General features: G+C 36.3%; 3 protein-coding genes across 5 annotated transcripts in view; 1 reads left to right on the top strand and 2 right to left on the bottom strand.

Annotated features, from left to right (window-relative positions):
- Positions 1 to 105: 105 nt before the first annotated feature.
- On the top strand, positions 106 to 16,981 carry LOC143451470 (lethal(2) giant larvae protein homolog 1-like). Of its 2 annotated transcripts, XM_076952046.1 has the most exons (26): positions 106 to 3,371; positions 3,790 to 3,887; positions 4,016 to 4,097; positions 4,309 to 4,436; positions 4,559 to 4,705; positions 4,935 to 5,097; positions 5,412 to 5,532; positions 6,080 to 6,131; positions 6,361 to 6,515; positions 6,919 to 7,136; positions 7,747 to 7,839; positions 8,139 to 8,267; positions 8,342 to 8,446; positions 8,821 to 8,965; positions 9,175 to 9,302; positions 9,617 to 9,814; positions 10,192 to 10,360; positions 10,468 to 10,584; positions 10,778 to 10,949; positions 11,272 to 11,441; positions 11,771 to 11,887; positions 12,984 to 13,156; positions 13,524 to 13,686; positions 14,211 to 14,322; positions 15,255 to 15,308; positions 15,489 to 16,981. In XM_076952046.1, exons 1-25 carry the CDS (start codon positions 3,291 to 3,293, stop codon positions 15,298 to 15,300), a joined length of 3,282 nt encoding a protein of 1,093 aa, XP_076808161.1. In that variant the 5' UTR covers positions 106 to 3,290; the 3' UTR covers positions 15,301 to 15,308; positions 15,489 to 16,981. The 2 variants fall into 2 exon arrangements, with proteins under 2 accessions (XP_076808161.1, XP_076808162.1); XM_076952047.1 differs by lacking the exon at positions 14,211 to 14,322.
- A 336-nt stretch (positions 16,982 to 17,317) lies between these two features.
- On the bottom strand, positions 17,318 to 18,468 carry LOC143452945 (glutathione S-transferase omega-1-like). Its single transcript, XM_076954104.1, has 3 exons — positions 18,332 to 18,468; positions 17,991 to 18,210; positions 17,318 to 17,895 (listed from the first exon to the last, which is right to left on the bottom strand). The coding sequence occupies exons 1-3, from the start codon at positions 18,448 to 18,450 to the stop codon at positions 17,542 to 17,544; spliced, it is 693 nt and encodes a 230-aa protein (XP_076810219.1). The 5' UTR covers positions 18,451 to 18,468; the 3' UTR covers positions 17,318 to 17,541.
- A 4-nt stretch (positions 18,469 to 18,472) lies between these two features.
- The window catches only part of LOC143452944 (glutathione S-transferase omega-1-like), a 62,661-nt gene continuing 58,193 nt past the window's right edge, over positions 18,473 to 22,940 (bottom strand). Inside the window, exons 2-5 of one of the 2 annotated variants that reach the window (XM_076954103.1) lie at positions 20,448 to 20,533; positions 20,129 to 20,237; positions 19,783 to 20,002; positions 18,473 to 19,259 (exon numbers count right to left, since the gene is read on the bottom strand). In XM_076954103.1, coding sequence (XP_076810218.1) covers positions 18,906 to 19,259; positions 19,783 to 20,002; positions 20,129 to 20,237; positions 20,448 to 20,484 — 720 coding nt within the window. In that variant the 5' untranslated portion in view covers positions 20,485 to 20,533 and the 3' untranslated portion in view covers positions 18,473 to 18,905. Of the gene's footprint in view, positions 19,260 to 19,782; positions 20,003 to 20,128; positions 20,238 to 20,447; positions 20,606 to 22,940 lie in introns of those variants that run through there. The other variant, XM_076954102.1, reaches the window with a different exon arrangement.

Raw genomic sequence — 22,940 nt, 5'->3', positions numbered from 1 at the left:
GTAATAGTAATAATTAATGTATTTCCAAACATTAGATGTCTATTGTTTTGTTTGAAAGTGTGTAAGATTAATTTGAGAATTAATCTTCAAGAATAAAAGTGACAATAAGGCTATGCACATATCCGAACCATACGAGGCCGACTTCATGAATTATACCATGGAGCTCTTTGCTGAAAGGATTGGAGACTGATTTTGTGTTGTTTTGACTGCAGCTTAGTCCAGGTACTTCGCTAGTTTTAGGTACCCTCGCAAATGATGAATCTGGGTCAATAATTAATGGAAAAGCACAAGTCCACGCATCATGTGAAAGCGCAATAGTGACGTCACGCTTAGCTGAGTATAGGACATAGTAATAGTGTAGTGCGCGTAGACCTGGTTTTCCTGCTGAATTTTATTGCTATAGATTAACTAGCGCATTATGCAGTGACGTACTTGCGCTTAGGTTTTGCCATAAATGAAAGCATCAAGAGTTGCCTGCCTTTGCTGCTCATGGCTTCCGTTCTTCTTTCTGTCAAGGCAGCGTAGTAGGTATCCATACTAATTTCCTCAAAATAAATAAGGAATGAGATCTTGGAAGCTCAAGAAATGGAATAAGGCCAAAAGCCGTTTGTATTATAAAACCGGCAAAGGTGGCACCAGAACGCACAAGATTTATCAACGTACATGCTGAACTTTTTGGGTCTAGTACCGTATACAAGTGCACAGGTACAGGATGCCTTTGTGATGTATAGCCTGTACTAGACCCCAGCTACTCAAACGGTGAAGTCATCTGGATGTGCACTTGTATACTACACCCAGATTTTTCATCTTTACGCCGAGTTAAAATTTTTAAATAAAAACAGAAAAACTAGTTAATGTTTCAATTCACCCCATCATGCTAAAATTTTTGTTTTTGCGTGCCACCTTAATTTGTTGTCAAAAACTGAAATTTTTTCCAGTCAGGGCCAAGAATAAGGCTGAATAGCTAGTTAGGCCTATGCAGACTAGGAGAAAATATTGCATTGATGAAATTATTAAGGCCATTCTAAATTTAGGCTATCCTGTTCTACTGTTAGTGTTTGCTGTGATGGTCTGTTTTTGAGTTTAGTGTGGTGTGTGTCTCCTATATAGTATAATCTTTATCTTCAAAATTTGAGAATGTCTTTGTTAAACTTATACTCCACAATGATTCCTCACTGCTCGAACCCAGGTTACCTAGTTTGTGTTTGTGCAAGTTCGTATAGACACGCACGTTTTTATTCTCTATATTGCCTGAATTTGGAACTGTTCATTTGAAGTTCAAATGAGCATCAAATATTAACAAGAGCCATAGTGGAAAGCATAGCAATTGCATCCTCGAGAATTTTAAAGACTGTTTCCTGGACCTGAACGTTTCAAGTCTGGAAAGCATAGTCCACAGGCTCTGCCTTTTGCCTATCAGACTGCAAACTGCACCATTTTTACCCTAATTTTCTTTGCCTTGCACCTGGTTAACTCGATTCTGGTGAATCTGCACCCCCGAGATCTAATCGAAAAGTCGTTCTTTCCAGTCTTGAACATGAGCAAGTGTCATTCATGTCTTGTTCAAGGGTGTTACTAGGGAATTGCAACTGAACTGGGTATGGTACATGGGCATTCTGCGATACTGGAAAGTATGGCACCTGCATGCACCAGGTAAATCAACTTGCACGCCTAACATTGTTATCTTCACGCCGATTTATAATAACCAAACAACAAAAAACTGGATATTTAAATGCCAATTTATAATAAACAAACAAAAAATTTAAGCTTTAGCGCACTCTGTCACAACAAAATTTGTGTCTTTGGCTGCACAATTTCTTGTCGAAAACTGCCGTACTTTCCAGTTGGGAGCATGAGAAAAGTTGAATAGGTTCCAAGTTAAGCAAGTTTAACAATCCTTTTTGCATGCAGTATATACCAACCGTCGCAGTGTTTCAGTATACTGTATATAAACAAGTAGAAGTTGATACTTGCATTCAAACAAATGCCAAAGTACTGTCTTGAAATGAATGTTTGGTGAATAAACTTGTAGAAGCTGAAAAGTGATCAAAGTTACCTTGCTTATTTGCTGGAACAACATTGTTTTGTGTCATAGTTTCATGCATAAACAAATTGCTAGTGTCATGATTTATAGTGTGCAAAAATCTTCATAATAGAATGTTATGCAATTTATGCTTGCAAAATTTCATGTGAAATTATCCAATCACACAGCAGAGCATGTCAAAAATTGTATGTTTAGCCAACTTGCTAACGGTATTCGTAGCTAACTGGAGCACTGCTGGAAAGTTTGCATGATGCACCAGATTTTTTTGGTGAAGAACTTGAGTTTATAACTTTATATGGCATTATTTCGATGCAAAATTGCCGTTATATTGCATATTCCATTGGCTATCACTATTTTAATGAAAAAGTCAAACTTTTGAAGCAGTTTTTCATGGCTTCTTGTTAACCAAATTTAAATGGTATATACTGTAGTAAATCTTCCTTCTCATTTCATGCACTTTAATTAAACACTTGAAGCTTAAAGCCCAATTTTTGCATGTCCATTCTCCAATCTAACTGCCTTTCTCTACCTATTGAAGTATGAGGTAATACCTGGTACTCCATCCCGATATAGGACTGCAGAAGTATTTGAGGCCAAAAAAGCGGCATAAAAAGGATGGATGAAAATTAAAAAAACTTTGTTTTTATTTGCTACACTTTTGAATCTTTTTGATACTTAAACTTTGGTTTTATATCGTTAGTCGGTATGGTAGCCCAATAAATTATATATGATGAAATGTTACACTATTTCATGTATAGCAGACAAAATATTTTCTACACAATTTCATAGAAGAATTGTACCAACTTATTAGGCTGCTATATTGTTGTATCGTTCTACTAAATGTGCACTCCTCACTGCTTTAGATCAAGTGAAGGAATATTTCTCCATGTGAAGGCCTAAATATGAACTAAATTGAATTTGAATAAAATTAAACATAAATATGAATTGTGACATAACAAACTTTCAATATATTATGATCTAGTTATTGAAATGCATTTTTTTTATCTGATTCGTTGCTTTTACAAATTTGTTTTTGCATTAGTCGTGATAGATGCAACACTGATATATTGTAAATAGGTCTATATGTGCATGGATTAATTATATATAGGCACATGTTTATTTAATATTTAACTGATTGTTTTTACTTGTTATTAATAACAAATGGTAATTACCATTCTAGGTACTTCAGCAGGTATATTGTGGGTCAATGCTAAAGTCGACTAGGCTTTAAACACTTTAACTAATCATGTTTCGGAAGTGGAAGAAGGGAACGCACTTAGACCCACAGAGAGAAAAAATCAAAGAAGAACTTTACACCTTTAAAAAGGTGCTGTATGCTAATGTGCTGTGTATTAAGTATTTTATATATAGCATTTGTTACTGTGAATGCAACTTAGCTAGTTTTTTCTATCATAGCATTAAGTTAATCTAACTTTCGACTTACATACATTTTATGGAAGCTAGCTAACCATGGTCAAATTGTAGTTCTAAGTAAAATGCATTGAATTTGAATAACTTCCAAACTTGATATAAGTTGAGAATTTTTTTATACTGCACATACAATGCATAACAACTGAAACATTAATACAACCTACTTGTCGCAAATGGCCTGTGAAGCTTGTGCACATAAATATTTTTCGTCTGAATTTGTGTCTGGAAAAAGGAAATGTAACCCTGTTTTACATACATCAGCTTTGTTGTCGTCAGGAAACACGCATATGTTGACATTTCATTCTGTTTCTCAGACTGTTGAACATGGCTTTCCACATCACCCTTGTGCATTTGCGTACGACCCTATTCTGAAATTGATGGCAATTGGCACCAAGACTGGTGCCATCAAAGTGTGAGTGTAATACTTAGCTGAGCGTAATACTTCTATGTTGCATGTGGCAACATTTCTGTTGTTTGTTTAAAGCACAGTCACATACATTTTGATGACTGAAGTTTTGATTTAGTGTTACTATGTTTTAGGTTTGGTGGCCCTGGTATAGAATTCACAGGCATTCACCCGGATGTCAATCAAGTCTTGCAACTTCATTTTTTACATGGAGAAGTATAAATATAAATATGTAACTTACAATAATGTTATTTCTGACTTGTCAACGTTTTGTTACAGTAGTGTGTTGGACATTAAAATGCAGTATCTGCATTTCCAATACATATATATACATATAAACAGTATAAAATATGTATGGAGTTTCAATATCCTCACTCATAACTTTCATCGTCATCTATGGTTGTCGTTGACATTTATACTTTGCTAGGGCCGTCTTGTTAGCATCCTAGATGACAACACTATGCATTTGTGGGAACTATCAGCTGTGAAAGATGATAACAGGGGTGCACAGGAATTGGTTGAAATAGGCGCGTCACAGTTGTCTGGTCGACCAGGGTAAACTATATATACATATTGTATACACATGATTAAAATCCGAGTATTTTGTATGTGCAATGTATAAGATTCCATACGCTGTTTTTTTTCCAAACACCAGTGTTGCTTCAAACATGTTTCAGTGTCAACCAAATCACTGTGGTTGCCGTCTGTTCCACGAATAAATTGATGTGGGTGGGGACGGAGGGCGGAAGTATTTATTCACTCACCCTCCCTGAGTTTGAGCCAATTGACAATTCCATCATACACCAGGACCAAGTCATGCAAAGGTTACTTTTTAAGTCTTTATTCTGCTTTCACTGTTCATCCATTCCATTAATTTTGCAGCCATTGTTGTGTACATTTTCATTGTTGCTGTGTTACCTGTGTATGTATCAATTGTTTTAATTTGTCATGTATTACTGCTTGTTACAACTTTTGTACTTGTAAGAACTTTAAAATGGGATCTAAAGGTTTTGATGCTATGTTACTCACAAACTTTATCTGATGTCTTTTTAGCATTCCTGACAGTTACAAAACTGGTAAGGCCTTGGGTCCTGTAGAAGCGTTTGCTGAACATCCAACAGACTCAACATTGATGTTAGTCGGGTATAGCAGAGGTTTGGCCGTATTATGGAACTGTGGGAAACAAAGTGTTGAAAGCTACTACCTGGGTGAAAAGGTTAGGCCTATTTATATGGTCGTTTTGTTAATTTCTTTGTGCATGAGTTAGAGGCTGTACAGTGTACAATATCTTACAAAATGTACTTCCAATGCTACATAAATGATTTCTAAATGTAGTAAAGTTAATTATTGAAGTCTGATTAATTATTATTGTCAATATATATATATATGTATAACACAAAACAAGCTTAAAATTTAAACACAAACGTTTCAATTAGCAACACATTTAACATCAAATTTAACCACAACCTTCTTTCATTAATCTTTTGTGTCAAAAGTGCACTGCAAGCAGTCTCGCCTTTGTCTTTGTAGGCTTTGGAAGCGATATCTTGGCATTCAAACAGCAAGGAGTTTGTCAGTTCGCACATAGATGGCAGTCTATGTACATGGAGGTTGGGAACATCGTCCCCTCACATAACGTACACTCCGTATGGTATGTCACTGCACTTACTAATTTTTGAGTATCAAAACTATATTTTTGACTATATGTAGGCCAGATGTTCAAACTGTGACATATTTTTACACTATTTCATTTTATGTTCTTTACTTTTAAAAGCTTGCACTAAATTTTTTAAGATTGTAAATATTGCGTATGTATGTACCACGTTGTTAACTCAGTTTGCCAAATGTAGGATTGTGGTTTTAGGTTGAAAGTTTCTATTAATGTTAATAGCCATTAGTGTTTCAACAGTTACAAAAACACACACATACCACAGCACTGTGAGTTACTGACTCCTTGGTTTGAATGAATAATTCAATGCATTAGAGAAATGATAAGCTGCACAAACAATCTGTCCTATGCAGATGGCTAGCTTTTTCTTTTTTTCCGGACTGGGATTTAGGGGATTCTATTAATCTAATTATTATTTTAGCTGACATTTGGTAGGTTATCACAAAAGCCTGTGGATTGGTCATTCTTTCTCCTGATGTTTTATATATTATATACATTTTTGTCTGATTTTAAATTTAATTTTCCTTAGGTCCATTTCCTTGTAAAGCAATTACGAAAATCCTGTGGAAATCCTCACGAAAGTAAGTATGTTTCTGACATATTAATATTGACGCTTTCTTTAACTGTCCGTTAAGGAAATATAGAACTTGTATTAATTAAATTCATATGGAATTAAACATGAATATTGCTCTACTGTCTTGTAAAAGTATATATCTACGACTTTAAAAAGACTGTATAAAATATAATACCCTTTTTTCTAATCTGTGTTGATGTGTTTTAAACCATGCTGTCATGTAATGTTTTTTTCAGTGAACCTCACACCGTATTTAGTGGTGGCATGCCACGTGCCAACTATGGTGACCGGCATTGTGTGTCGGTTATTCATGGATCAAAACACGTCACATTTGACTTCACGTCACGAGTCATTGATTTCTTCATAGTGAGCAAAAACAAAAGAAATGCAGGTGGTTTTGTTTGTTGTTGTTTATCCTGATTAAACATATCAAGATTTTTGAAGCGTGGAAGGTAGCTCTTAAAGTACCACCAAGTTTAAATGTAATATTTAAGAAAGCATCAATAGTTACTTTGAAATATATTTTTCCGAAATAATATCACCACACAAAATAAAAATATCATACAAATAAAAGTTTCTTGATAATTTCTGATAATTTTGTAAGTTTGAGTAAGTTTTTGCAGTAATATGAATGAATAAAATAGAAAAATGCATAAATACTGAAATAAGATTTTAAAAGTTCTAAACCTTTCATCCGGAGTTCCATTTCTGCACAATTACATTAGGTTTGCATGCAAGAAGAGCATCCTGGGCGTAAAATTTTGTAATTTCGTTTTTCTACTTTTTTGCTCTAGAATGGGAAGAACCAGAATTTCTTATTGTTCTTGCTGAAGAAGAATTAATCGCAATCGACCTAACTCAAGAAGGCTGGCCTTGTCTGAAACCTCCATACCTTGTGTCCCCCCATGCGTCCGCCATAACGTGTTCAACGAATGTTGACAACATCTCACCCCAGCTTTGGGACAAATTACAAACAGCTGCTCAGAACTGTGATAAATCAAAATCAAATGCAGTAAGTTCCTATTACTTGTGCCGTTTTTATTACATTTGGTACTATTTTATAGACATTTAAAACATACTTACTATTTTGAAATGAACTTGTTACAAATTTGACAAGAAACGGTGCATGTGCGTTAGTTTTAGTCTTAATAGTTTGGAACAATTTATATTAAAAATTGAAGTTATTATACAAATCAATTATTATCAAAAGTGTGCAATCATCTGTTAACATACACACTCTCTATTAAGAGTGATTGCCATAACCACTAACCCCTTCACTGATTGACAGTAATCTATTACTAATTGTATGACTTAATGTTTCGTTTGAAATAGGTTTTAACTGCTGTAAGCAAACTGGCAATTTTCAGTTCCTAAATTACTTCTCTAAGCCACTTGAGATATTGCTTTTAAGTGGCAGTGTGAGTGCTATTGATATAGGTGCAATTTTGAAAGGAACAAAATTGAATACAACATACAAAGCATCATAATCAGCTATTGTTGAGCTCGTTAAAGTTTGATATCTACCTAATGTTATGTCATAACTGTGTTTATAATTGATAATGAAAACTACAGTTACTGTAGTTATGAAACTGCTATGTTATGTTACTGTTTGTTTTATGCAGTCCTGGCCTATTAAAGGAGGAATCGATTTAACTGAAACCGCATCACCAGTACACAATCTGTTAGTAACTGGGCACGAAGATGGAAGCATAAAGGTTGGTTAATATTTAACACAAATTCACACCAACAGGTTTGACACTAAGCGTGTTACTCAGTTCACTGACGAATTTACTGTTTATTTTATTCCACTTGATACCAATGCTGTGCTTTTTACATAAGTGGCTTGTGGAATGAACGCATTATTCTTTTTTAAAACCGTGTAGTTATTAGCAAGATGGAGGTTGGTTTTAGCCCTTACCTTGAAACGTTTTCTTAAACCATCATTCATTTTGACGTGATTACAACAAGTAAAACTCTTTCAATTCTCAAATCAAAAAAATTTATTTTTTTCCAGTTGTGGGACGTGTCCACTGCATCTATGAGCCTTGTGTTAAAAATCCAAACAACAAACGTTTTCATAACGGATTCAGAAGATGCCCACGATGGTGATCAGTTTGACGAACAATTTCCACCTTTCAGAAAGGTTACCGTTGTTTGTCATTGCAGTATCAATTTACCTTTCATCATACTGTTGCTAATACACCCATTCTCTGATAGGTTGGCGAGTTTGACCCCTACAGTGATGACCCAAGACTTGCCATTCGGAAGGTCGCAATGTGTTCGCTTAGCGGTACACTTGTCGCTGGGGGCACTGCTGGTCAGGTGTGTGCTTTGTTTTGGTGAAAATGTTTTTAGTTGGCAGACTTGCTCGGTTTTAAGAGTTTCTTCGTCTGGCTGTTTCTTCTTTGGCGTTTTAAAGTTGTAAAATCAATGTAGTTTCATCATGGGATTAGATTTTTTTTGAGTTTTTTAATCTTTATATGATATTTGGAACCCTGGAAACCTTGAAAAAAGAACAAAAATATATTTGTAACTTAGGAAGAGTATAAGTCGGCTTTAAATACGACTTCAAGTTGAAAAATAGATTTATATGCTAAATATTTATTTTTGTTGTGGCACCGAAATAACACACTAACTTAAACAAAGCATAAAGAAAACAGAGAACGGTGTTTCTTCACTCCCTAATTTCTGGTCAGGTGGTGGTCATCATGCTTTCAAGCAACCCCATCGAAAGTTTGATCCCCAGTCATCTTGTTGACATACTTGAAGGCCGGACAGACTTCACTTGGAAAGGCCATGAGCAGTTGGCAACAAAGGAAAGTCATATTACAATGGAACCTGGTAATGAAAATATCTTAACCTAAAGGCTTTTGCTAATAACACAGTAATAATAACAACCAAGTATAATGATTCAAACATATAATAATACCTATCAAAGGTTTTTCTATATACCCTTGTACATAGTAGATGCATTGTACAAAAGGCATGTTGTACATACAACTAACACGATTACATTCAAGTAATATTAAATTTTGTCCCCCTCCGTTTAGGTTATCAGCTAAGCAATGTAATCCAGTGTCAACCTCCCGCCAGCATTACATCATTAAGCATCCATTCAAACTGGAGTTTGGTTGGGATTGGAACAGGGCATGGATTTGCGTTGTTTGATTATCTTCAGGTGAGTAAACCCCACACTGTGACTACCTGACATGGTGATGAAATACTGTAATGCTGGTACTTTAATGATACCAACTCCACATACACTGTCATATGTCACTCTTAATATTGTATGTGATGTGAAAACTATATTTACAGTAGTTTTGTGCTTGATATAATTTGTGTTTTTGTTTTAAAAAACATTAGTTTGATTTTATCTGCAACTCTAACATAACAGTCGACATAGCTGTCCTTCGATTTTGCAGAGTTTTAGTTTTAGCTTTTACTTGTTTTACATCGCACTTTTTATTTTTTCAATTTTATTTCGTTTTACAGAACAAATCGGTCCTGTCTCGATGTACTTTAGAGAGTGGGGATCATTCTGCCATGGAGGGCAACTTCTCTCGAGCGAAATCCTTCAAGATGTCGCTTCGTCAGTCGATGCGCAGACTCCGGGGAAGTTTCAGAGGGGGAGGATCCAAGAGGAAGAGAGCATCTGGAAGAAGACGATACAGAAGAGAGAACATGGCACAGGTGACAGCTCATTGCAGAATTTATACAATTGGTCTTGCGTGATCTTGGTCTTGCGTTGGTTGCTTTGACTAAGATGCAACAAGTATGTAACAAGTAGTTTTTGTTAAAAATGTTGTAAACTTTGTAGTGTGTTTACCTAACATTGTAGTTTAAATACTGGTAAAGTGTGAACTTTTTTCAGTTCTTTTTGCCATGTATGATTAAGTCACTTATTGATAATTAATCCTATGATTTAGTATACAACAAAAGTAATGTAAGAATTCCAGTAATTTATATGTAATGAAAAGTACCTCGTGTTACAACATTGCATTTCTATCGATGAGTAAATATCTATAACTTACTTGTGTTGTTGTTAACAAACATCAAACTTTCATCAGAAATTACAAGAAGCTAACGCGGCTCTCGTCGACGAGGAGGAAACTGCATCTGCTAGTGGCTGGTCGCCAGCAGCAACTGGACAGCGGAGGATAGAAGCGAGATCATCGGAGGACGGAATGACGGGCATGGTCCGATGCACATATTTCGCAACAACATTTGTTCGAGACAGTAAGCATTTTACAAACAGAAACTCACCGGCATGTTGAATGAGTTTATTCACTTCTTGGTGAAACTCTGCTTTCATGTGATGTCATCATTTGATAATTTATTTTTAGCTGTCAGCTCTGGGCCAACCTTCTGGGCAGGCACAAACTCTGGCGCTGTCTACGTCTTTGCCTTGCACGTTCCAGATTACAGCCTTCGACAGGACCAAGAGGTTACATCAGTAGTGGGTGAGCCTCTGTTTAAGACGTTTAATTTTGTTGAGTTCATGCGTTTTCCAACACACAGTTCAAGTCAAGTGCAGAATTTAACTTGACACCAATTTAATAACAATATAATTAAATAAGTTTTTTACTCAATGCTCCTGTGGCATTGTACAAGGCGCAGATGGTATATGATCTCTATTTTAACGTGCGTAAACAGGCAAGCACATTCAACTTATGCATCGGGCACCTGTTGTCGACATCACTGTCCTCGATAGTCACGGAACGCCGGTCCAGTCCCATCTAAGGAAGGGTGGAAAGGCGAGCAACGGAAGTGCGGGAGAGCACAAATCTTCATCTGGAGGAGCACAGCATCATTCTCTTATCATCAGGTAAACATGAAGATGCAGATTTTCTGTATTCTTAACTGGATTTATTGTTAATAGATAAACGCTATATCGTAATCGTAGCATTGCTCTGAATTAATTCACTGCTTTGTGTTGTTTTTATCTTATTTATGAAGCCCAACACATGGCAAGGTTTTCCTCCTTGTAGCACTTAAGTTATGCTGTAGAAGACGTCGAAAACAGTCCTTAACTTTGTCCTGCCCCTTGATTCACCATTTTTTCGATTGTCAATTGTCCGTGAAGTCAGTTGGAATTTATGGAATATCTCATCTGTTGTTTGTTCACCAAATCTGTGCATATTTTTCAGTTCCGAAGAACAAATCAAGATTTTTGCTCTTCCGAAGATCTCAGCCAAACGCAAGTTCAAATTGACAGCGGTGGATGGCTCCCTCGTGAGGCGAATTGTTTACAGTCGATTTGTCTCGACAAAAAATCCAGACTACCATGAGCACAGTCTTGTCTGTCTTACAAACTTAGGTGATACTATCATTTTGCATTGGCAGATATCTAGCATATACAGTATACACTTTTTCATGATACACTCGCCATTATTTTTGTAATTGAACTGACTGTTTACTTTTATGTCTGCTACTGATTTTACTAACTATTTTATGATTTTTGTTTATATGTTGTTTATATATGTTTAGCTTACATCTGCTTTTTTGGTGATATCAAAATTACCACCTTACACTTATAACATGAATCTCGATTGACAGAGAACTTACATAACGACTTTGCGCCCATTGTCAGGAATCTAATTTTATACAACTTCCACAAGAAGTTCCTTACGTTATTGATATTTTTAGGTGAAATCCATATCATTGGCCAACTTCCTTCATTAAGGCCGCAGGAAACTTACCATTGTATATCACGCGATGATCCCCACGGCATGTCATCAGCAGTACTATCAACACAAGGTCAAGGTAAGTGGGAGATTTTGATATGTAAACAGCAAATCTGTGTCCAGTCTGGAAAACAACAAATCTAATTCGTAAGAAACTACACAGCTTCACGAAAACCCACACACTTTTAATTCTTAAATTAAATTCTCTAACTCGATCATATTGTCGTCAGCCAGCCAGACTACGCAGCAGGGCATAATATAGAATGGAATGGTGTTTTTACATTCTCCCCATTATCGAAAATCTTTCATTCCATATTCTTCACGGCTTCCATATGTAAATTTAAAATTAGATGTCACGATCGATAAACCATGCAATGCCTATAGAGCATTTAGACAAAAAACATTTATAATCATAATCGGATCAGTAGCCACTTGCATTAAAATCAAAACAATACTAGAAAAGTTTTGGAGTTTTTAATTCAAAACATGTAATTTAGTGAAGTAGAAATTTCCCAAAGACATTGCATCAATACTCCCTTAGTATGGAGGATGACATTTTTCTCCCATCTCATTCTGCAAATCTTCCATTGCATTTAAAACTTTAATTTACCATTTTCCATACCAATGTTTCTGTTCCATCTTCCATTCCACACCGTTTTATGCCCTGACAGGAATCTAAGAATGAATGATAGCACACAAATTCACAACTGGCGAGCTACCCTTCACACCAACGTCCACTTAACTTGACACTGTTTAACTTACATCTTCTAGCTATAACTGGGCCCATTTCTATTATCTTTACTTTACTTCTACTCCACTTGCGGAAACCATATACTTTTTTGCCAGTTCACTCTATAGATTACCGACCATATAGATTGCTCGTTTTGCTTTGAAAATGAGTTAAGCATAAGTCAAAACGTGTACTAAATAAAATGATGGATGTTTGCTTTGCTCTTGTGTTTGTTCTTCGAATAACCCGCAGCCGGTAACGCTTTGCTCAATCTGTTTTACATTTTGCTTATTTGATTAGAAACTCAATGTTAAAATCAAACCCAGTGAAGCTTCACATGCAGGTCAACTTACTACTATTAAATATGGCACGAGACAAATACACTTCAGTTAACATCATGATAGTAGGATTGTATTTAAGTAACTTTGTCGACGTTTTCTTGCAGGTTTCTATCTTATATCGCCATCAGAGTACACACGTTTTACATTGGCTGCTGCGAACCAGGTTGAGCCAACCTGTTGTGTTCCCACCAAATTTAACAAGCATGTTGAATCAAGCAGCAGTCTTAAGCAGAAAACTGTGCAAGTTATAGTTGAAGACGCTGTATCATTGAATTCCGTAAGTCTTATTTACCAGTTAAAAAAACCTTTTGCCCTATTTAGTACTGCAGTTATTATAATCTTTGTAGTATACCATTGCAGTTTTTACTCGTGTTTTTACAGGTATGCTCTGTGCAGCATACATAATACATCATAACTAAATCTGAATAACAAGATAAGACTTTTCCAAGTATAAAAAGCCACATGCTATGTTCAAATACATATCTTGCTTTAGCAGAAGATGAATATGTCTTGGTTCAACCAGTGTCTGCTTACTGTGGTGATAAAAAAATGTGTTAAACATTTTTCCCTGTATCATAGAAACTCGAGTTTTTGTGATGGTATAGTTCCTATTTACATTCAAATCCACAACTGTCTCACTGTAGAATGCCTTGGATAAGAAGCGGTCACCTTCGAAATCGAGTCGAGGAACAATAGGTCACGCCGTTGTGGCCACCGAGCCATCGTCTCCGAAAACACCTCTGCTCTGCGACGACGACGATGAACACAGCGATGATGATGATCATAGACATGTTGAGATTCACGAAAGTAAGTTTGTTGTCACTTTGATTTTCACTTCATTTGCTTTACAAGTTAACATCAATTAATTCCCAGCTAGTTTCTTGTGCTGTGTTATGTTGTTTTTGATTGTTGAAATGGCTTAATATATTAATTGTTTTGTTGATGTCGTCATAATGCTCAGTTGGAAATATTGATATTTTAAACACAAAGTAATGCATGTGTAATGTGGTAATTCCACTTATCATATGACGCTAGTAAATGCGATATCAGTAACACATATTTTAATTCATATCACCTGACCGATCTTTAGCCAAATTAATAGGTTTTTGGTATCACGTAGTATAATCAAAGATTTTAGCAGTAATACAGTAATTTTTTGAACGTTCCGAAAAGAAGAACATGCATGCGATACATTGTTAATAGTCTTGCCCCACAAAACGCTCAAAACTCTTGTCTTAATAAGGAATCACTTGCATGCATGAACTAACTTCCTTTTTAACGTTACGCCTGTTGCTTTTCTTGCCTGCGCTCACGCGAACCAAACAACAAAGGTGTCCTTGAGGAGGCGGAACGTACCCTGGCTGCAGCAGCCGGTGATGCTAGCGTGATGACATCTCACTCTGATGAAGAGGAGGAAGAGTTCAACATCCAGGAGCTGCTTGGGTAAGTTACAGGTGGAGGGCACTTGGAGTTATTTTTTTTTTAATTTTACTATTTTTGGTACTGCGAAGTCAGTGTGGTAGGTAGTAGGTTTATTGTTGGAAAAACACTACCTACTTTTTCGATTCTTTTCTAAGAGGCAGTGTATGTTTGTAAAATACAACTCACTCTTTGCAAGGATAGGCATTTTTTGTTATCAATATTTTTATTTCATTAATCCTTTCTGCTAATGTCTTACATTTTTGTACATAACTTCAAACAATTCTTTTATATTATAACATGCCCAATTGCTCAAACAGTTACAGAATTTTTTTAATGCAAGTTTAGTTTTCGTATGTTAATAAATCATTTTCCAGTATTTAAATAGAAATATTTTTATAAGTTTTTTAACAGAAGTTTTTACTATCCTGTTGCTAAAATAATTGCTGTTAACAGCAGTACAGTACCAATAACCTACTTCTTTACTAAAAAATATAAAATTACTTAAAAATTTATGGTTCATGCATTTTCAGGTATTAATTTACTTTCTGAATCCTTGGATTCTTTAGAAATATAATTTTTTAAAGAAAGTTTGTTTGCTGTGTGTTTTTTGTTGTTTACTTTTTCTTTTTTGTGTTACGAACCAGCATGCATGACATGATTTACTGTTAGCTGTCAGTTAAACTAAAACCAAATGACATTAGGTGACATGTTTGCCATCTTTCTCTGATGATAGAGCATGAAGTTAACTGGTGTGTGCATGCTAAAGCAAAACATTCGCTAGAATTTCACTGATTTACAAAACACTTGATTACCCTGGGTAGTAACTATCCTGTATAGTGTTTGCTAGTTGAGCACCAAAGCACAGTTTCATGTTTTTATGTATCAAATTATTTATACGCAATGAACCTTTTAATATAATGAAAGCAATTTATCAACATCGAAACTTCTTCTAGGGCGGTAGCGGAAGCAGAAAAAGTGTTGAACGAAGGAACAGCTTAACTATCCATGTAAGTATAAAAACCTTCCATTTGCATAAATAGAGAAATTTAAAACACTTCTTGTCAACTCGTTTGAGCTCAACAATAACTCAATAGTTGTAATCCGTTGACCTGTAGTTCGAGCTTGCCTTGTTTTTTGTTTGATCAAGTGGACTCTGCATCTTCGGACTTTGCATTTTTGTTTTCTAGAAATTTCCTAAAAGGTCTGATTCTTTTTCGTGTGTTGTCCATTTTGACACAAAGGAAACTGAATTTGCAATCAATTTCATATTCTTACCATGGATAGTACATGACAGCATGCCACCGAAAACCTTTAACGGAAAGGTTTTATTTTTGTACAAATGAAGGGTTAGGGCTACGTTTATATTATAACTTTGTATTATCGTTAGTCTATGTACTTTTTAGCAAATGGCCAATTGAAATGAACTACTCTGCATTCAGTGAATTTTTGTGGCTGTTGTAATTTTCACCGATGTAACGAAATGCATATTTGCAAAGTGCTTTTTCTCGTGTGTTTGTTGTTTTGTCGTTAGCAATTGATCAATTTCTCTTAATCTTTTATCCTAATTTTAGATCTTTTTGTATTTTATCATCAGACGATATTTGTGCGCTCGGTATGTGCTATTACGTAATTAAGGTCTTAACTTGCATTGGTGCTATAAGAAATAACTGACTGTGGTGTTTGTAGCCATCCCCAAAGCAAACATTTTGCCCCTGCGTTGTTTGCACAACAAGACTTTTATAGCATTTACGCTTATGCGTAAAGTTATATCCCGTAAAGGTCTTATCAACTCACACGTCGAACTTTGGACTGAGTTGATGCGTAATTCCACTTTGCTTGGTGTAGGGGCTGTATTGCTACATTGATTTTTCATCCCAGAGATACCCGTATTTTAGCTTGGTGACTTAATAACTTTCGTTGGTTTTAATTCTTTTAGATGAATTTTTGCCGTCTTATGACACATACCTTTGACGGATGGCAAAATCAGATGCATGCAGGCTACAAAGCAAATATTTTGCTCCTGGTTTTTAAATCATACATGCTTAGGGTGTATCAATGCAACTCAATCGTCAATCAGAATCTTGGGCTCCGAGCTCGAAATCACTGCTTCGCTTGCATTTTTAGTTTTGTAAATTGTGTCATTATGCGAAGGTACTTTATATCATAGTCTGTTGTTAGGTGGGTTGAAACAGCACTAATTTAGAAATCCTCGCCAGTTTTTTTCTGTTTTTAGTTCGCTTTTAACCATGTTTTTAAAACATTTTTGATTTGGAAGTTTTCTCAAACGCTCGCAGGGCGAAAAACTATTTTGCTTTACCTAATAATTTTTACTAATCTAAGCGTGCTTTTTTGTGGCAATAATTAATCTATTCTGTCGTCTTAAGTGTGCTGTATGACTAACTCCAGGATGCTGTTTGCCATAAAAAGTTTCAGCACTCAGCCTATATTGACTCACGCTCAGCAGTATTGTATAAGTTATCACGTCAATTCTTGGGATGATTTTCAACATGAATTTAAACCCTTAAATATATCATATTTCCTCCAACTCAGTGTGTTTTTTTTCAACCTCAATCTTAAAAGAAAATCATTTGAAGATGTTCTGTATAACGCTCTAACATTGTGCTTATCTCCGTTGGTGATGGTATTTTTGTAATACTGTAATAAACTAAATTAATGTTAAGTTGGTCACTGTTTGCTGGTGATATGCGGTGAATGCAGTTTTTGGTTTAAGTCTGTTTTCATGGTCACGCCAACTGTTAGACTGCTGGCCTAAGCAATCTTTACATACTTGTTTCTAAAACAAGGACGGTTATGTTATGTTATAAAAATCTTTCGGGCCCTTGTTTCTTTCTGTCATGTATCCAGCATTCCATCGAGTTTATTTCCGTTTTTTGTGGTCGCCATGTTTATCACATCTAACGCAAAGAGTTTTAAATTCATCTTGTTATAAATTACGCTGTTCTTAATCACTAAACGTCTTAGCCACTAAACGTCTATTACTGTGCATCACCGCCAATTTTAGTTAGTTTGTTTATTTCCATAACATTTACTGCGTATTCTCTGTTATCTTAACACGTTAAAAATTGCCAAGCAAGCTATTGCAATTATAAGGTAAAGATTTGAATGATAACTGTTATAAACTTGCAAGTTGTGATTTCTTTCTACACTTCAAAACATAATAACCAGAAGTTTCCAATAACAAAACTTCAGGTCAGAATATTCGAACGGAAACAGGTGACTTTATTCGACGGTACCGATGTCATATATTGCGTTACCAGCTTTGTAACTCTCAAAGAACTGTATCTGCAGATCGGCCGGATGCCTACATGCTTTGACGGCTTCGTCGTTCCCCATTCTGTCACAATAAGATGCGATGTTGAGATTTCCTTTTATAAACTCGGAATTAAACAACAGCATTCTCTCCACGTGAGGCCAAATCATGTAATCCGTAAAGCCTGGTCGCTGCCCACTGAAGTAAGGAGAGTTGCCTAGAAACTTTTCGACTTTGTCCAGGCTTGCCTGTATTGCCGTACTTAAAGCGGATCGCTGGTTGTCATCGTTTTCTCTAGATAAGGTGTAACATTTGTTTGCAGCCTGGAAAATTTATGGGAAAAGTAAAGAAAAGATTGATGAAAAATCTTTGATAAATACATACAGCTATGGTTAATGAAAACAAATAAAGTATATACCTCGTTAAAATCACCGAGCACGAGCTTTTCCTTAGCATTTTGCAGAGGATCGGAAGTTTGGAGTCTTCTTCCTGGATATATTTCATCCACATATTCCGACATGATGTCGGATTCATAAAGGATCTCTCCGTTCTTCTCTATTGCCGGAACTTTACCGCGAGGATTTTTTTGGAAGAACCAATCCGGTTTTTTTTGAAGATCGATGTTCACAGTTTCATGTCTAAACAATTTAAATAAGTTTCTTGAAAAATAATTAACTTTTATATTGTTATAGCAACATCAGCCTCAAAGCATGTTAAGAATGTAACACTGTATGCAGTTTGTCAATCAGTAAAACTTACTTGATACCTTTTGCAGCGAGCACTAATTTCAGTCTGTGGACGTACGGGCAAAACTTCATGCCATACACGCGGAGAACGTCTTTGGCTGGTGGCGCGGGGCTCATCAGCTGAATGCACATTGTAGCTTATAGACTACAAAGATCTGAATGATCAATTTAATTAACGGTCCAAATAAAGATATAACTTAGATAGGTCGCAATAACGATATAAATAGTCCACTAGCGCTAAACCCCAGAAAAATAAGGATAAAATTTCACGTTACGACAGAAGAAGGCAGTGAAAATCGCGGAAAATCGCACATACACAAATTTAACGTCAAAATTGAACAGACACTTCAAACAGTGCCCCATCACATAGGAAAGATCAGCTGTTCCATTTATAAGGTGGAATATACTATTAACAATGAGCTTTGTTGTTACAGACAGGCAGGAGTCCCCGTTTCCGAGCGTTATTTTTACCTGCAGTGGCGAGTGGTAATTGTAAAATAATAATAAAACTTTGCAAATTATAATTTCCTTCCACCCTACAAACACAATGCTCAAAAACTTCCAGTACCAAAGAATCAGTTCAGAATTTATTCGACGGTACCGATGTCATATACTGGATTACCAGCCTTGAAACCCTCGAAGTATTGCAGGAGGAGCTGGTTCGGATGCCTGCATGCTTTGACCGCTTTGTCATCTCCGATTCTGTCACAATAAGATTCGATTTTGGGATTTTGCTTAATAAACTCAGGATCGAATAATAATATTCTCTCCAGTTTCGGCCAGATCATGTAATCTGTAAAGCCTGGTCGCTGCCCGCAGAAGTAGGGAGTGTTGCCGAGAAAGTTTTCAACTTTGCCCAGGTTTGCCTTTATTGCCGCTGTCAGGAATGATCGCTTGCCTTCATCAGTTTCTTTCACTAAGGCGTAATAATTGCTCACAACCTGTAAGGTTAGTAAACAATACAAGGTAAACAATAAGGTAACAATAAGGTAACAATAAGGTAACAATAAGGTAACAATAAGGTAACCATAACGGTAACAATAAGGTAACAATAACGGTAAGGTAAACAATGCAACATTACAACAAACAATCGTTGAACAGTATAAGTACAATACGCTCTTGAATGAGTAGGATATTGGATGTAAAATTCAGGCAACGGTACCATTTAATCATTTCGTAAATAACCGGCTTAAGAGGGGAAAATCGTTTAAAAGGTCATAACCTTCAACTACATAAAGAACCCGTAGCAAGTGTTAGTTTGCAGATTGATACCAATGACGCTAGCCATTCAGTCTCAGCACGTGTGATGCGTTTCCGTTGAAACATAGCCTAGTCCTAGTTGTCAGTGAGGGGATATTAAGCAATCACTTATTATGTATGTACGTTACCGCCAAACGTAAGCAATTGAAGGCAAGCCACAATCTATGTTTTCCTTTTTTCTTAAAGCTTACGCCTATAGCCTACCTCCATAAAATCTCCGAGCACAATTTTTTCCTTAGCCCGCTGCAAGGGATCTGAAGTTCGGAGTCTTCTTCCTGGATAAGCTTCATCCACGTATTCCGACGTGATGTCCGATTCATAAAGGATCTCTCCGTTCTTCTCTATCACTGGTACTGTTCCGCGAGGATTTTTTTGAAAGAACCAATCCGGTTTTTTTTGAATATTGATGTTCACAGTTTCATGTCTAATGAATAAATTAATTTTCTTGAAACTAAATTATAAGGGTAACACATTTCCAGCAAAATCAGCTTCAATGCAAGTTAAGAATGCAATTGACTGTTCGTCAAAGTTACAAAGCTGTAAAACTTACTTGATATCTTTTGCAGCGAGCACTAATTTCAGTCTCTCGACGTACGGGCAAAACTCCATGCCATACACGCGGAGAACGTCTTTGGCCGGTGGCGCGGGTTCAGCATCTCCTAGAAAACAAGTGTTACTCACGTTAAGTGCGTTTAAACAGTGCCAATAGCAAACATACCAAAAGCTATTAGACAAAGCCTAATCAGCACTGTTTGTAGTTTGTACTAATAACATGTTATCGTAACAATAGGCCTATAGTGTACTGTAAGTGTTAAGCAATAAGATGTGTTACAATGAGATTACTAAGTAAAATTTTGTAATATACCAACCCGCTTTTAAGTGTTTTGCGTTTCCCATTCCAGCCATGGCTTTATCTCATGTACACAACTTGATTCCTCCTTGTAATGTGTAGTGATATGATCGAAACTATAATATAAGCCAAAATAACTTTTGCTTAACAACTGAGCCCTATGTTTAACAAAAACAATCAAGTTTAAAATGGCTAAATAAAAAACAGCTACATCAGTCCCAATATCGAAATAACAAGTTGAAATGCAACAACCAACAACGGAAAGCAATAGGAACACAACAAAATTTACACGAAAGGCACACAAGTTATAAATGTACATAAACGGTATTCACACTGCATGTTTGTGGTCAGAAAAGACGTAAACGACACAAATTTTTGTTAAAGTTTCGTAACATCGTTTTCAATTAACAACGTGCAAAGCAGATAAAATACATAAAATAAAAAAGTTTGTTCATTAAAAACCAGGTTTGCCATCAAACTTTCAGCAAAATATTCATTCCGGTTTCGTCCCTATCTGTGCAAAAATCTATAATCCAGCTTACATGCCGTTGTTTTAACTCTCACGTCTAAGTAACCAGTTTGCAGCAGCTAGCTAAAACCTATCTATCTAGTTGTCAAAAAAAACAAAGCGCTTGTTTAGTTCGCAATCATGCAACAACGCTGAGGGGAGCACGACATATGGCCGCGGGAAAGTGGCCGCGAACAAACTCACCGGGGTCAACTGAACGCGACGTAAATTGACCGCAGACAAACTGACTGTGACATAAACTGGCCGGCGATCAAATTAACCGTCGATAAATTGGCCGGCGATCAAATTAACCGGCGACAAATTGGCCGTCAAAAGGTCAAAATTTTAAACTCGGTAGTATATGATATGTAAAGTAAATATTTGTTTGTAACTATTTCCTTTGTTTTTAACAAAATTGTTTTTTATTTCAATACACATTGAAACGTTTATTGAAATAAACAGAAATATTTCCGGAAATACGAGAAATACGAGTAACAACATTAAAAGACGTTCACTGCAAAACACATATGACACTACATAATATGGGCACTAAAATTTACACAAGCTGTTATTTGACAAACAAGGAAGTTTATTGCGCAAATTGTAGGTTGTGGGCGATGCCTCTGAGAAAATCTAATATGTCACGGTTTGCAAAATCTTCAACGATGGTTTGAAGTCGCGCATCCAGATCCTTGTATTTTCTCCTTTTGGCAGGAGGCCCTTGGGCACAGAGCTCCTCAATCTTCTTTTTGTTTATGTTCTGCAATTTCCTTAAAGCTTCTATAAATTTCCAAATGGTTGGGTGTTGCATTGATAACATCCTGTTTATTAGACTGTGGTGACCTTCAACTTTGTTGTTGGTTCTGGCTTCGCCATTTAACAACCGAACATGGACGTTCCAGAAGTCATGTGAATATGGCGGGTCTCTTCGGAGCTGAGTTCGAAAGCGACGCCCGATGTAAGTACGCTCAAAGTAGTCGAGAAGCGGAAGCATTTCATCAGGCACAAATTCCTCTAATGTTTCAAAAGCCTCAATCAGATGCTGTATTGGAACAAATGCCAAAGCCGGTATGTGACGCAGCAGTAGTGCAAATTCTTGATCATTTTGATACCTTCTTTGAAGTCCGATTTGCTGCATGTGCTTCCTGACATTTTGAAGAAGAGACAAGAAATCTATGAATATGGGTCACCGTACAAGGGGCCAAAAAACTCTACGAGTGGCAACCTTGACTGCAATACACATACTGGATAGTGACTAGATAGCGACTAGATAGTGAATTAGAATTTTGACCTTTTGACGGCCAATTTGTCGTCGGTTAATTTGATCGCCGGCCAATTTATCGACGGTTAATTTGATCGCCGGCCAGTTTATGTCACAGTCAGTTTGTCTGCGGTCAATTTACGTCACGTTCAGTTGACCCCGGTGAGTTTGTTCGCGGCCACTTTCCCGCGGCCATATGTCGTGGAACCAACGCTGAGTCATGGTGAGAGTTTTTTCATCAGTCGGTATATCCGGTTCACGCTTAACGGAGCGTAACTAACTTTAGCCATCGGCAATAAAACACGGCACGACATATTAGAATTTGTAACTGTAGCAAGTAATAAGCCTACTTGTTGTAAGAGACGGTCAAGTGCGTTATTCGGTTGACTAATGCTAGTGGTTAGTGCAATTTTAGTGCTTGTGAAATTTTGGCTGTATATTGAATAAAGTCTCATATCTGCTGTGAAATATTCCACAGTCAGATTTTTCATATTATATCACTTGCTTTTGATTCTGCAAAACTTGTCCATAGAAATGTTAACTTTGACATCACAAATTTCAACATTTCGTTTCCGTATATAAACCCATCGATTACCTTAAACGCAGCATAAATAGCGGCAAAGACTTTTTCACTGAATGCATACATTAAATATTAAACATACATACGTACGTACATACATACGCATACATTAAACGCATACATACATTGCTTCATCGTACTATAACAACCCAGTATTTCCAAA

Source organism: Clavelina lepadiformis, chromosome 4 (genome assembly GCF_947623445.1).
Source record: "Clavelina lepadiformis chromosome 4, kaClaLepa1.1, whole genome shotgun sequence".
NCBI lineage: Eukaryota > Metazoa > Chordata > Ascidiacea > Aplousobranchia > Clavelinidae > Clavelina > Clavelina lepadiformis.
This window is presented reverse-complemented; position numbering and strand designations above follow the sequence as displayed.

Coding starts and splice junctions, on each gene's coding strand:
- LOC143451470 (XM_076952046.1), top strand. CDS start 3,291: ATGTTTCGGAAGTGGAAGAAGGGAACGCACTTAGACCCACAGAGAGAA. Junction 4,437..4,558: donor CAGTTGTCTGGTCGACCAGG/GTAAACTATATA, acceptor AACATGTTTCAG/TGTCAACCAAATCACTGTGG. Junction 9,303..9,616: donor CGTTGTTTGATTATCTTCAG/GTGAGTAAACCC, acceptor TTCGTTTTACAG/AACAAATCGGTCCTGTCTCG.
- LOC143452945 (XM_076954104.1), bottom strand. CDS start 18,450: ATGTGCATTCAGCTGATGAGCCCCGCGCCACCAGCCAAAGACGTTCTC. Junction 18,211..18,331: donor CTCGCTGCAAAAGGTATCAA/GTAAGTTTTACT, acceptor TAAATTGTTTAG/ACATGAAACTGTGAACATCG. Junction 17,896..17,990: donor TGCTCGGTGATTTTAACGAG/GTATATACTTTA, acceptor TAAATTTTCCAG/GCTGCAAACAAATGTTACAC.